The 12,663-nt window shown below is 55.4% G+C and overlaps 3 gene segments (V, D, J or C); all 3 read left to right on the top strand.

Annotated features, from left to right (window-relative positions):
* LOC102420763 overlaps nucleotides 1-2,738 on the top strand; it is a 4,832-nt gene extending 2,094 nt beyond the window's left edge. The window contains 1 exon segment of the V gene segment in view: nucleotides 2,721-2,738. Coding sequence covers nucleotides 2,721-2,738 — 18 coding nt within the window.
* An 875-nt stretch (nucleotides 2,739-3,613) lies between these two features.
* On the top strand, nucleotides 3,614-4,152 carry LOC102420446. The segment is given in 2 exon segments: nucleotides 3,614-3,674; nucleotides 3,785-4,152. Coding segments are annotated over 2 exon segments (426 nt in total).
* Nucleotides 4,153-11,010: 6,858 nt separating this feature from the next.
* Nucleotides 11,011-11,498, top strand: LOC102420132 (the record flags this gene model as incomplete). The annotated part of the segment is given in 2 exon segments: nucleotides 11,011-11,056; nucleotides 11,167-11,498. Coding segments are annotated over 2 exon segments (378 nt in total), but the record flags the coding sequence as incomplete, so codon positions are not given.
* Between the last annotated feature and the right edge of the window lie 1,165 nt (nucleotides 11,499-12,663).

Genomic DNA, 12,663 nt, shown 5'->3' with positions numbered 1-12,663 from the left:
ATAGTGTAAGGAGCCTCTGGGACAGCTTCAAGCGCACTAATATCAGAATTATAGGGGTGCCAGAAGATGAGAGACAGCAAGATATTGAAAACCTATTTGAAGAAATAATGGCAGAAAACTTCCCCCACCTGGTGAAAGAAATGGACTTACAGGTCCAAGAAGCGCAGAGAACCCCAAACAAAAGGAATCCAAAGAGGACCACACCAAGACACATCATAATTTAAATGCCAAGAGCAAAAGACAAAGAGAGAATCTTAAAAGCAGCAAGAGAAAGAGACTCAATTACCTACAAGGGAATACCCATATGACTGTCAGCTGATTTCTCAACAGAAACTTTGCAGGCCAGAAGGGAATGGCAAGAAATATTCAAAGTGATGAATACCAAGAACCTACAACCAAGATTACTTTATCCAGCAAAGCTATCATTCAGAACTGAAGGTCAGATAAAGAGCTTCACAGATAAGGAAAAGCTAAAGGAGTTCATCACCACTAAACCAGTATTATACGAAATGCTGAACGGTATCCTTTAAGAAGAGGAAGAAGAAAAAGGTAAAGATACAAATTGTGAACAACAAACATGCATCTATCAACAAGTGAATCTAAGAATCAAGTGAATAAATAATCTGATGTACAGAATGAACTGGTGATTATAATGAATCAGGGACATAGAAAGGGGATGGACTGACTATTCTTGGGGGGGAAAGGGGAATGGGAGATGCGGGAAGAGACTGGACAAAAATCGTGCACATATGGATGAGGACAGTGGGTGGGGAGTGAGGACGGAGGGTGGGGCGGGAACTGGGAGGAGGCGAGTTATGGGGGGGGAAAAGAGGAACAAATGTAATCTGAACAATAAAGATTTAATTAAAAAAAAAAAGAGGTCATGGTTTGATTTCTCGTCCGTGGACATGCCTGGGTTGTGGGCTCCATCCCCAGGTTGGGGTGGGCAGGAGGCAGTCCATCCATGATTCTCTCTCACCACTGATGTCTCTGTCTATCTCTCTCTTTCCCTCTCCCTTCCTCTCTGACATCAATAAAATATATTGAAGAAGGTGATGTGATTCACAGTGAGATTCTAAGGAACAAAGTTTGGGAGAGAGAAACTCTAGATTGAGTGTGAACAGATTTCAGTAGAAGAAGAATCTGTGGATGTGAACCCAAAGCCTTCCCTCAGGGGCAATGGGATTGTGAACAGGACACGGTAATGACAGCTCAGTGACACCCGGCTCTGTCCGTCCATGGAACCTCACAGTGACAGAGCCTGACTGTGTCACGGAAAAGGTCACTGAGGACGCGGAGGGTCTCCCGGTGGATGGGGAGTGTGAGCAGGGCCCTCCTGTTTGCACATGAAGTGTGAGCACCTCCTGGAGGGTGGGGAGCTGCTGGCCTCAGGCCTTGACCGAGGGGAGCCTGTGAGCCTCAGGGAAAGGGCGTGAGCTGTGTCACATGGGCGTCTCTGAGCCCCTGGGCAGCTCTGCGCTCTTGATGTCCAGGGACTTTCTGTCGTCTTTTTAGGGGGAAGCGGGGTGCATGGTATTTTGTAGTTGAAGTTCTGAGTTTTTGTTGTTTGTTCTGATATTGTTTATTTATCCGGAATCTTTTTATCTCCTTCCTCATCTTGAAGAGGCTGACTCTGAATTCTTGGTCAGAGTATTCAGGCACCTCCATTTCCTGGGTCCCTGAGGGCCCTTTATTGGAGCCCGAGGCTGCTGTCCTATGTGATGATCCCTCAGGACCCCCAACCCCGCGGGCATTTATGCATTTGAAGGAGCAGCTGCCTTGGCCCCCTTTATGCCCAGGAGCCAGGAGGTCACTTGGCTCTGACTCCCAAGGGCTGATGGGATCGCATCTCTGATCGCGGTCAGCAGGGGCTGTGTGGCTCATGGGGCTGCAGCTGGGCCTTTTCTGTGGCTCCGAGCTGGCAGGCCTGTTCCCGGGCCTCAGGGCGGTGTCCTCAGGGTCAGGCCGGCCCCAGGGTCAGGGTCGGCAGCGCTGGCTCCGAGAGGAGATGTGGCTCAGGGCCTCCGTGGAGTCTGCACACAGCTGGCCCGTGACCAGGTGTGGGGAGGGCTGGTTCCCGGGTCCCTGGGAAGGTCCCACAGGGACAGGATGGGCCCCTGAACCCGGGTCAGAGGAGCTGACCTGAGGCTGAGGGGGGCGGCTGCTGGGGCCTCAGCCAGCTGGTCGGGGAGGCCATGGTCTCTGCAGCCTCCGGACCAGCCTGCTCTGCTCCGTCCACGTCCAGGGCGGCGGCACCAGCCACAGCCAGGTCCCCAAGAGGCGGTCACGGCACATGGTGGCCAGCGTGCATCATGCCGGCCCAGGGACAGTGGGTGAGGGTGGCGTGGGCCAGTGGGAAGGGCCCCAGGCTGTGCCACACCCACCTCTCACCCCAGGGCAGGGAGCCATGGCCAAGGGTGGTGAGCATCTGCCCCCTAACCCAGGCCAGCCACACCTGCCCCGCCCAGCTCACAGCAGCCAAGCCCACCCATCAGGAGCCACGCCCACCTCTCAGCAGCCATGCTGCCCCTGCCTCCCAAGTGCCTTTATTTTTCACTCTTCCTTTAAGTCTCTTTCACCCACAATCACTTTTCGGCATGTGAAGGTGGCTGAGTGGTGACTAATATGTAAAGTTATTAAATGAAGCCCTAGCACAGCAATTAGAAACTTTAACCGCAGTTTTGCTCAGCACGTCCTGCATGTTCCCCTTTTCCTCTCAGCTAAATGCCAACATCTGACTGTGCGTTGAGAACAGATCCCAGGAGTGAGCACAGCCCACGGCTCATGGAGAACGATGGTGTCAGGAGGAGGAAATATGGACAGAAAATAACAGTGACCCCTGACCCCGGACGAGGACAGCCCACGAGGGCTTCCTCCCCCCCCTGCCCAGCCCTGGGGAAGGGCCCCTTTCTCCTCGGGGCCCTGGGTCCACGGGAAGGAGGCCTCCTGCCACCAGGAGTGAATCCCACACAAGACAGAACCTGAGTCCCGCACAGAAGGGGACGCGCCCCCACGGGCTGTCCCTGCTCTGGCCCTGACCTGAGCCCTGACCCTGGTCTAAGAGTTGGTGCAGGAGCCGCCACTTGAGTCCTGACCACGGACCAGCCCAGGGAGCTGTGGTCAGACTCCCCCTGAGGACGCCGAGTAGAGACTGAAGGTGCCCTGAGGTGAGGGGAGGCCATAGAGGGGACCCTGGCCTGACCCTGGGGCAGGGACAGTGGACAGAGCAGGGGGAAGGCAGAGGTGTCCTCTCATGGGTTCTGGTCCCCATGTCACTCAATGGTGTGTCTGGGCCTGGACACTAGAGGGCGCTGGGGGTTTGCTCCTGAGGATCTGGGTGCTCAGAGCTGGGACCAGCCCCTGACAAAGCCCAGGACCATCTGCTCAGGGCTGTCAGCTGTGACCTCCCCAAACCTGGGCCCACACAGCCCCTCCCCCGCCCACACCAATGGCCATCCTCAGGCAGAGGGCCCTGCCCAGGGCCCAGGGAGGGATCAGATAGATGGGGTCTCATTTGCATAACAGGACCCTCCCTCCTGCAGACTATGAAGAGAGGAGAAGAGAGGTGTGGGGAGCTCTGCTTCAGCTGTGGGGCCTCAGGAGGCAGGACTCAGGGATGACCTCCACCATGGCCTGGGCCCCTCTCCTCCTCACCCTCCTGGCTCACTGCACAGGTGACTGGATAAGGGGACGGGGAAGGGGCCTTGGGAAGACACATGGGCCCTGCTTCCTCCTCTTGTCTCTACACCCAAACTCACCATCTCTGTGTCTCCCCCTCTTGCAGGATCCTGGGCCCAGTCTGTGCTGACTCAGCCATCCTCAGTGTCGGGGTCCCCGGGCGAGAGGGTCACCATCTCCTGCACTGGAAGCAGCTCCAACATTGGGAGTTACCATGTGTCTTGGCACCAGCAGCTCCCAGGAAAGGCCCCCAAACCCCTCATCTATGAGAGTAGCAAACGACCCTCAGGGATTCCGGACCGATTCTCTGGCTCCAAGTCTGGCAGCTCAGCCTCCCTGACCATCACGGGGCTGCAGGCTGAGGATGAGGCCGACTATTACTGCGAGTCATACGACAGCAGTATCAACGGTCCCACAGTGCTGCAGGCCTGTGGGGAAGTGAGACAAAAACCCCTCTGGTCTGCGAGGGGGTGAGCTCTCCAGCAGCTGCCTGTTCAGCTCAGCCTGTGACCTGTGGCTTCTGCTTATTCCCTCGCTGACGCTCTAGGCCCATGATGGCGATCCTTTTGAGCTTGGCGTGTCAGCATTTTGAAAAACCCTAACTTAACTCTGGTGCCGTGTCACATATAGAAATTTTTTGATATTTGCAACCATAGTAAAACAAAGACTTATATTTTTGATATTTATTTTATATATTTAAATGCCATTTAACAAAGAAAAATCAACCAAAAAACTAAGTTCGCGTGTCACCTCTGACAGGCGTGTCGTAGGTTCCCCATCACTGCCCTGGGCCCTGGTTCATCCGGGACCCTGCCTGGGGGTGAACGGTCCTCCCTCCCCTCTGGCCTCCATGTCACTCAGAGCAGCGCTTTCCCAGGCTCAGGGTCCTGGAGGAAGGGAAGGCCTCTCCCCACCAGAGGGGCCTGTTCCCTCCCCCTGGGCTGCACTCTTGGGCCTTTGAGGCTGAAATGAGTGACAGCTGGTTGGCCCCGCCCCCGCTGGGGCTCAGCACTGTGTGCTGTGCTGGAAGGACCCCTGGCCCTGTTCCATCCCATCAGGATTTATTCCCTTTAAGCCGTGCGACCTGTTTCTATTTGCTCTGTGATTTTAAGCACAAAAATCGGCCATTCACAGCTGTCACTATAGCAGATTGGGGGGTGCCATGGTGGGCGCTGAAGGGGGTGGTCCCAGTGGGTGAAGGGGTCCAGGAGGAGACACTTCAGTCTGTGACTACCTGGCTCTGGGAGTGTGGACAGCATGGGGACCCGGCAGGGGGCGCTGTCACACTGTGTCTGTGAAAGCAGCTGAGAGACTGGATCTTAACTGTTCTCAGCACAAGAAATAGCAAAACTTGTAGCCACGTCTGATGGCAGAGGTCAAGGAGACGTATTCTGGGATGGTTTTGCAGTTTACACCTCACAGCGTCATTATGTCGTACACCTGACACTAATTAATGTCAATTACATCTCAATTAAAAATAAATTGAAATAAATCTGAATCTTCTGTTTCCAAAAAACCAGCAGGTGGAAGTCTATAGCAGCTTCATTAACCGCCTAGACCAGTGGTCAGCAAACTGCGGCTCGGGAGCCACAAGCGGCTCTTTGTCCCCTTTAGTGTGGCTCTTCCACAAAATACCACGTGCGTGCATGCACGTGCAGTGGTACGTGAGATTAAAACTTCGTGGCCCATGTGCAGAAGGCCCTGTTTTATGGAAGAGCCACACTCAAGGGGCCAAAGAGCCGCATGTGGCTCGGGAGCCGCAGTTTGCCGACCCCTACCCTAGAAGTGCAGTGGGGCTTGACTTACGAGTGTCCCGACTAATGAGTTTTTTGAGGTACCAGCTGTCTCTCTGCCGATTTTTTGCTTTGAGTTGACAAAGTAATTTGAGCTAATGAGCTTCTTAACAAGCTCCTTAAGGAGCTCTGTCTCGGAACTAATTAAACTCGTAAGTCCAGGCCCCACTGCGGTTCTCACCTTGGCTGCAGATTCGAATCACCTGGGAATCTTGTTAAAATCCTGATTTCTAGGCCTCATCATAAGTAACAAAGAAACAGAATTTCCGGAGGATGAGGCCCAGAAATCAGGATTTTAACAAGATTCCCAGGTGATTCTAATGTGCAGCCAAGGTTGAGAACCACTGCCCTAGACTGAGAGCAGCCAGGAGTCGGTGCCTGGAGTCTGTGACAGCTGTGAGTGGCGGGATGTCCTCCAATAAGTGGCCTGATTAAAAAGGCGTGGCTCAGTGGTTGAGCATCGACTGATGAACGGTTCAATTCCTGGTCAGGCAGGATACATGTCTGGGTTGTGGGCTCCATCCCCAGTGGGGGGTGTGCAAGAGGCAGCTGATCCATGATTCTCTCTCATCATTGAATATCCTCTCTCTCTCCTTCTCCCTTCCTCTCTGAAATCAATAAACATATATCTTAAAGAAGAAGAATGGGTGGTTTGGAGGTTTTTAATACCTAGATCTTCAAAGGACATGAAGCACCCTTCTTCCTGCTGCTGTAGGCCCCCGCCCCCCCCCCCCGCCATCTCCTGTGAGTGATTTAATTCCCCTCCAGCCTCCATTGGTTTCAGCGAAAACTGCCTGAAAACTGCCTGAATCTGTGGCCCAAAGGCTCATTGTCCGTGTGACCATCGTGACCATCGGAAGCTGGGTCTCTGCTTCCTCACTTGGCCCCCAGGGCTGGTCACCCGAGACGTGAAGCTGTGAGTCTGCTGTGAGAGGCCTCTCTGGTTTCCACCGTGGGGTGTCCCTGGTCTCTCAAGAAGCCCTGGGGAGCAGGCGACCGTTCTCTTCAGCAGGACCTGCGGCTCCTGTGCCGGCTGCTGGCTCCTTGGTCATAGCCCATCAGCTCATCCTGACCTGGAACCTCTGTACTGACATGTTACTTAGGACATCTGTGTCCACATCTAGCATGATGTCCGTCATTTTTAGTTTTCTATCATTTCCAGGAGCATTTGTCGCTGTGATAACGGCTTTAAAACCAACCAGGACAGGTTACATCTTGTTAAATGTTTTAGAGAAATTTGGGTGAAAATGAATCGGAACCATTTGATCTGCTGACCTGTGACAGGGCCTGTGAAACTGTGCCTTTCCCGTTCCGTGAAGTCGTCCCTCAGCATTTTCTGTTTTATAAGAACATTGGTCTCTTAGTTATTTCATCATTGATGCATCCACACTAGTGACTTTTAAGGAAAGTAAGCATGTTATCTATCTATCTATACAAAAGGCTAATAAGCAAAGTGTCCCTTCGGGAGTTCGACCTGGAGACCTGAGCGTGATTGCTCGCTATGACGTGAGATGACCACCATAGGGCGGTGCGGAACATGGCGGGGGAGCAGTGGTGGGGTGCTGAGGGAGTGAGGGAAGGAGGAGGTGGGAAGGCGGGAAACCTGATCGGCCCTGATCACCAGCAAGGCCTAGGGACCCTTCCCTTGCATGAATTTCATGCACTGGTCCTCTAGTGTTTAAATTAAGGTTAGAAATCTTAGTGTTTTTTATTTTTGCACATGTGACCAGCAGGTGGCACTGTGGGACTGCCCTGAGGTCATGCAAGCTGCTCAGTGAGGACCATTTACTGACAGGAGCCCCATGGCCATGCTCTGTGCTCCCTGAGGGGAAAGCAGCAGCCACATCCTCTGGTCAGGTCCCTCTGTGTGGTCTCAGCAGGTGCTTCCTCCCAGGGCCCCCAAGGGGTGAGCCCACCTCCATGCCCGTCAGTCTGGGGTGTGAGCTGAGCTCCAGCCCCAGGGCCCAGGGAGGGGCTGGCCAGTCCCTGGAGGGACTCCCATTTGCATGGCAGCCCCTCCTCTGGCAGAGGGTGGGGGAGAAAAGGAGGCCTGGGCAGCCCAGCCCCACTGTGGGCTCAGGGCTGTGAGCACCATGGCCTGGACTCCTCTGCTCCTCGCGCTCCTCTCTCACTGCACAGGTAGGGACAGGCCTGGGACCAGGCTTCTTCCCTTCCTGCTCAGTCTCCTGGGAAAGGTCCCCTGGTCCCTGCCCATCACTGACAAGTGTCTGTGTCTGCAGGGTCCCTCTCCCAGCCTGTGCTGACTCAGCCGCCCTCCCTCTCTGCATCTCCGGGAGCCACAGCCAGACTCACCTGCACCCTGAGGAGTGATATCAGTGTTGGCAGCTATACCATATACTGGTACCAGCAGAAGCCAGGGAGCCCTCCCCGGTTTCTCCTGTACTTCTCCTCAAGTACAAGTTTGGGCTCCGGGGTGCCCAGCCGCTTCTCTGGATCCAAAGACGCCTCGGCCAATGCGGGGCTCCTGACCATCTCGGGGCTGCAGCCTGAGGATGAGGCCGACTATTACTGTGTGATCTGGACCAGTAGTGGTTCCCACAGTGACACACACAGATGGGGAAGTGGGACAAAAACCTCGGCCTCCCCAGAGCCTTCGTTTAAACTCTGAACCTGTTAACATAACTTCCATGTGCAAACTACACAGGGAAGTACCTTCTGGTTTATAATGGGTCACTTTCCATGTTGTATCCCATGTATCTGAGCCAACACCAAAACTCAATGGTCATTATGTCCCTGAAAGGTGGCCTGTCCTCCGTGGGTAAGAAGCCCAGGTCCGTGCGATGGCTGTTTCTGATTTGAAATAAGGGAACAGCTCTGGAAACTGCTCCCAGTGCCCAGGACCCTCCCAGCAGGCGGCCCGTCCCCTGAGCACGGACTCCGCACCCAGAGGTCAGAGCAGTGACCCCTCAGTCCCCGGGCTCCTCGCCCAAGGCTCCTGCCCAGCCCTGTGCACACGGACCAGGTTCTCAGCTGCGAGGGGCTGGGGAGCCTCAGGCCCGGGAGGAAGCCCAGGCACAGGGCTGGCCGTCACCTCTGCTGGGACCCTGACCTTCAGTGCCATTGGGGAGAGGGGCTGTCGGAGGGAAATGGGTGGCCTGGGCCCAGGAACCTTCTTTGGGTCTCGACAGGGTGAGCGAGCTGGACGGTGGCTGGATGCTGAGCTGCTCCAGGAAGGATGCGGGCGCCTGGGTCTATGGGGGAGACGCTCTCACAGCTGAGGCCACTCAGGCCCATGGGGCTCCCGTGAGTGGGGTTCCCTGAGCCACAGGCTCTGACTGTGTCCTCTCCTCTCACCCACCGGGGCTTTCCTACCCCCCAGGGTGTGGGTGGCTGTGGGCCATGGGGAGCAGGACCTTCCCAACAGGTGCCTGTCACTCCCCCTGGGAAGCTGTTGATGAGCCCAGATCCCAGGTCACCTTCTCCTGAACCTGGGTCAGCAGACACACTGACTGTTCCCATAGCAACGGTCCCCACGCTCCCAGGCAGAGCACCTACCGGACCTTGTGACCTAGGACAGAGGTGATTGACAGTCTGGGGTCAGCCCTCTTCCCGTTCTCCTGGCTGGTGCACTGGGCCCTGTGACCAGCCCTGGTCTGTGGCCTGAGGAGGAGGCTGCCTATCCCTGTCATGTGACTTCATAAACCCGCGGCCACAAGGAGCTGCCAGCCCGGGGGCAGCTGAGGGGCATCTGCCCTCCTCTCCTGCAGGACCAGCTCACCCCGGACCCGATTGCAAAGACACGACTGAGAGTCCTGGCCGGTTGGGCTCAGTGGGTAGAGCCTCAGCCTCCAGACTGAAGGGTCCGGATTTGATTCTGATCAAGGCACATGCCCGGGTTCAATGCTCCATCCTCAGTAGGGGGCGTGCAGGAGGCAGTCGCTCAATATGCTCTCTCATCATAAATGTTTCAATCTCTCTCTCCCTCTCCCTTCCTCTCTGAATCAGTAAAAACATATTTTTAAAGAAGGAAGAGGGCAAGGGCCCAGAGGCTTCTCACATCATCTTCAAAATGTCTGGATTCTGTAAAAATTCCCCCTCGTTATGTCAGGAACCAGGAAGTTAAAAGCCTGAAGGAGAAAAGAGAATCTACGGACACCAACCCTGGGGCGGCTCAGAGGAGGGGGCTCTGGGCGGATGTATGAGGACAGCGACCCCACAGTCCATGGAGGAGCAGCACACGCTTCTGAGTCCAAAGGGAGGAAGAGACACCCAGGATTCAATAGACTCTGTGGACACAGCCCGAGGGCAATTATAGAACCAAAAACAAAACAGGGGAAACAGGGGGGAAGCTCTCTGCAGGGAGTCAGAAGGAGGAAGTACCTGGTTGGTTTGTTTGTTTGAAGAGGCATCATTCCTTGTGTAGTTCCGGCCACCATGACTATTCCCCAGGCCCTCTCCTTGGAGCCTCTGCCTTGCCCGCCCTTCCTCAGGGGAGGACAGGCCCTGAGGCCCCGCACTCAACCTCTGACCCCCACACCCTACGGTGCATCTCCTTCTGCTTCCATCCCCAAAAGTGCTCCCCCAGGTCCCCTTGAATCATTGCTTAGTGTCCCCCCCCCTCACAAGGCCCTGGTCCCGGTGGTGCTGTCACTGTCCCTTCCCCTTCTGTGCCCAGGGAGCTGGGGTCACAGTGAGTCTCAGTCAGACAATCAGACACCAGACTCTCCTATGGACAGAAAACAGACGAGTGGGAAATATTATATTCAATTTCCCTATCAATGGGGATGCCGGTTACTAGGTAAAGCTGGACCGAAAAGCATGTGCAGAAACGCAATATGTATAATCTACTGGACAAAAGGGAAGGACATTGAGAGAATAGTATTTGTGTGCTGGAAGAGAGTGACTAATTTCTAACAGGGGAGGAATCACATAAAAATATAAAACTGCCCTGAAAACTAGGGAACTCACCTCCTAGGGAAGGTCGCTGCTCTGGACCTGATCCTGGGAGGAAAGTTCCCTAAGTGACACCAGCTCAGCTCTGACCATGAACAGCCAGGGAGACGGGCCCACACTCCCCGGAGGAGGCAGAGAGAGTGTCCTGAGGGGATGAGGAGGCCACCTCAGGGGGCACCTGGACGCCCTGAGCCAGGGGGTCAGTGCACAGAGCTGGGGAGGCAGGACCTGTCCCTCATGGGCTCAGTCAGCAGGGGACACAGTGGTGCATCCAGGCCTGGGCACCAGGGGGCGCTCAGGGGCTGCTGCTGAAGGGCTGGGCTCATCAGAGCTGCAACCTGTTCCCTGGCCCAGCCTGGTGCCCTGAGCTCAGTGCTCACAGCTGTGACCTTGCCACCCCCTGGGCCCCACACAGCCCCACCCCCGCCCCCACCCCGGCGCTCACCCTGCCATCCTCAGGCACAGGGACCAGACCAAGGGCCAGGGAGGGATCAAAACCAGGGGGTCCTCATTTGCATGAGTGGGCCCTCCTTCCCGCAGACCATGAAGAGGGGAAGGGAGAGGTGTGGGGAGCTCTGCTTCAGCTGTGGGGCCTCAGGAGCAGGACTCAGGGATGACCTCCACCATGGCCTGGGCCCCTCTCCTCCTCACCCTCCTGGCTCACTGCACAGGTGACTGGATAAGGGGACGGGGAAGGGGCCTTGGGAAGACACATGGGCCCTGCTTCCTCCTCTTGTCTCTAGACCCAGACTCAGCATCTCTGTGTCTCCCCCTCTTGCAGGATCCTGGGCCCAGTCTGTGCTGACTCAGCCATCCTCAGTGTCGGGGTCCCCGGGCGAGAGGGTCACCATCTCCTGCACTGGAAGCAGCACCAACATTGGGGATAACTATGTGTCCTGGTACCAGCAGCTCCCAGGAAAGGCTCCTAAACTCCTCATCTATTATAATAGTGATAGAGAATCAGGGGTCCCAGATCGATTCTCTGGCTCCAAGTCTGGCAGCTCTGCCTCCCTGACCATCACCGGGCTGCAGGCTGAGGACGAGGCCGATTATTACTGCTTATCATATGAGAATAGTATCAGGGGTCCCACAGTGCTGCAGGCCTGTGGGGAAGTGAGACAAAAACCCCTCAGGTCTGCCAGGGGGTGAGCTCTCCAGCAGCTGCCTGTTCAGCTCAGCCTGTGACCTGTGGCTTCTGCTTATTCCCTTGCTGACACCCTGGGCCCAGGAGGAAGGGAAGGCCTCTCCCCATCCATGGGCCCCGTTCCCTCCCCCTGGGCTGCACTCACTGGGCCTGTGAGGCTGAGATGAGTGACAGCTGGTGGGCCCCGCCCCTACCTGGGGCTCAGCACTGTGTGCTGTGCTGGAAGGACCCCTGGCCCTGTTCCATCCCATCAGGATTTACTCCCTTTAAGCCCTGTGACTGGTTTCCATTTGCTCTGTGATTTTAAGCACAAAAATCGGAAATTCACAGCTGTCACTATAGCAGATTGGGGGGTGCCATGGTGGGCGTTGAAGGGCGTGGTCCCAATGTGTGAAGGGGTCCAGGAGGAGACACTTCTGGCTGTGACTACCTGGCTCTGGGAGTGTGGACAGCATGGGGACCCGCAGGGTGCGCTGTCACACTGTGTCTGTGAAAGCAGCTGAGAGACTGGATCTTAACTGTTCTCAGCACAAGAAATAGCAAAACTTGTAGCCACGTCTGATGGCTGAGGTCAAGGAGACGTATTCTGGGATGGTTCTGCAGTTTACACCTCACAGAGTCATTATGTCGTACACCTGACACTAATTCATGTCAATTACATCTTAATTAAAAATAAATTAAAATAAATGTTAATGTTCTGTCCACAAAAAAAAAGGCAGGTGGAAGTCTGAAGTTGCTTTATTAACCCCCTCGAGTGAGAGCAGTCAGAATCGCCTGGGGCCAGTGGGCATTGGCCGCTGTTGCTAGGAGCTGAGGGCATAATTTCTGTCCTGCGGATGATGGACGCCAGGGGCAGCGACTGTGGCTGTGCCGCCCAGAGACAAGCCTGGAGCCGACACCGCTGTGTCCTGGGAGCTCTGCCTGCGGCAGGAGCTTCTTTCTGTTCCTGGGACGGATGGAAGCTCCTAGAAACTCCTCGTGGGGGTCACTGGGCAGCGACTCGGGATTTCCAACCATAAGGACCAGACCACAGGGCACAGCTCCCAACTCACCACTGAAATGTAAAGTGATGTTAGAAAACGTCAATTCACACCTTTCAACCCGGAGCAGAAGGCGTTCGTTACCAATGCTTTT

Source organism: Myotis lucifugus, unplaced genomic scaffold, assembly GCF_000147115.1.
Source record: "Myotis lucifugus unplaced genomic scaffold, Myoluc2.0 scaffold_2316, whole genome shotgun sequence".
Lineage (NCBI taxonomy): Eukaryota > Metazoa > Chordata > Mammalia > Chiroptera > Vespertilionidae > Myotis > Myotis lucifugus.
Note: the sequence above shows the minus strand (reverse complement) of the source record. Positions and strands in the feature narration are given on the sequence as shown.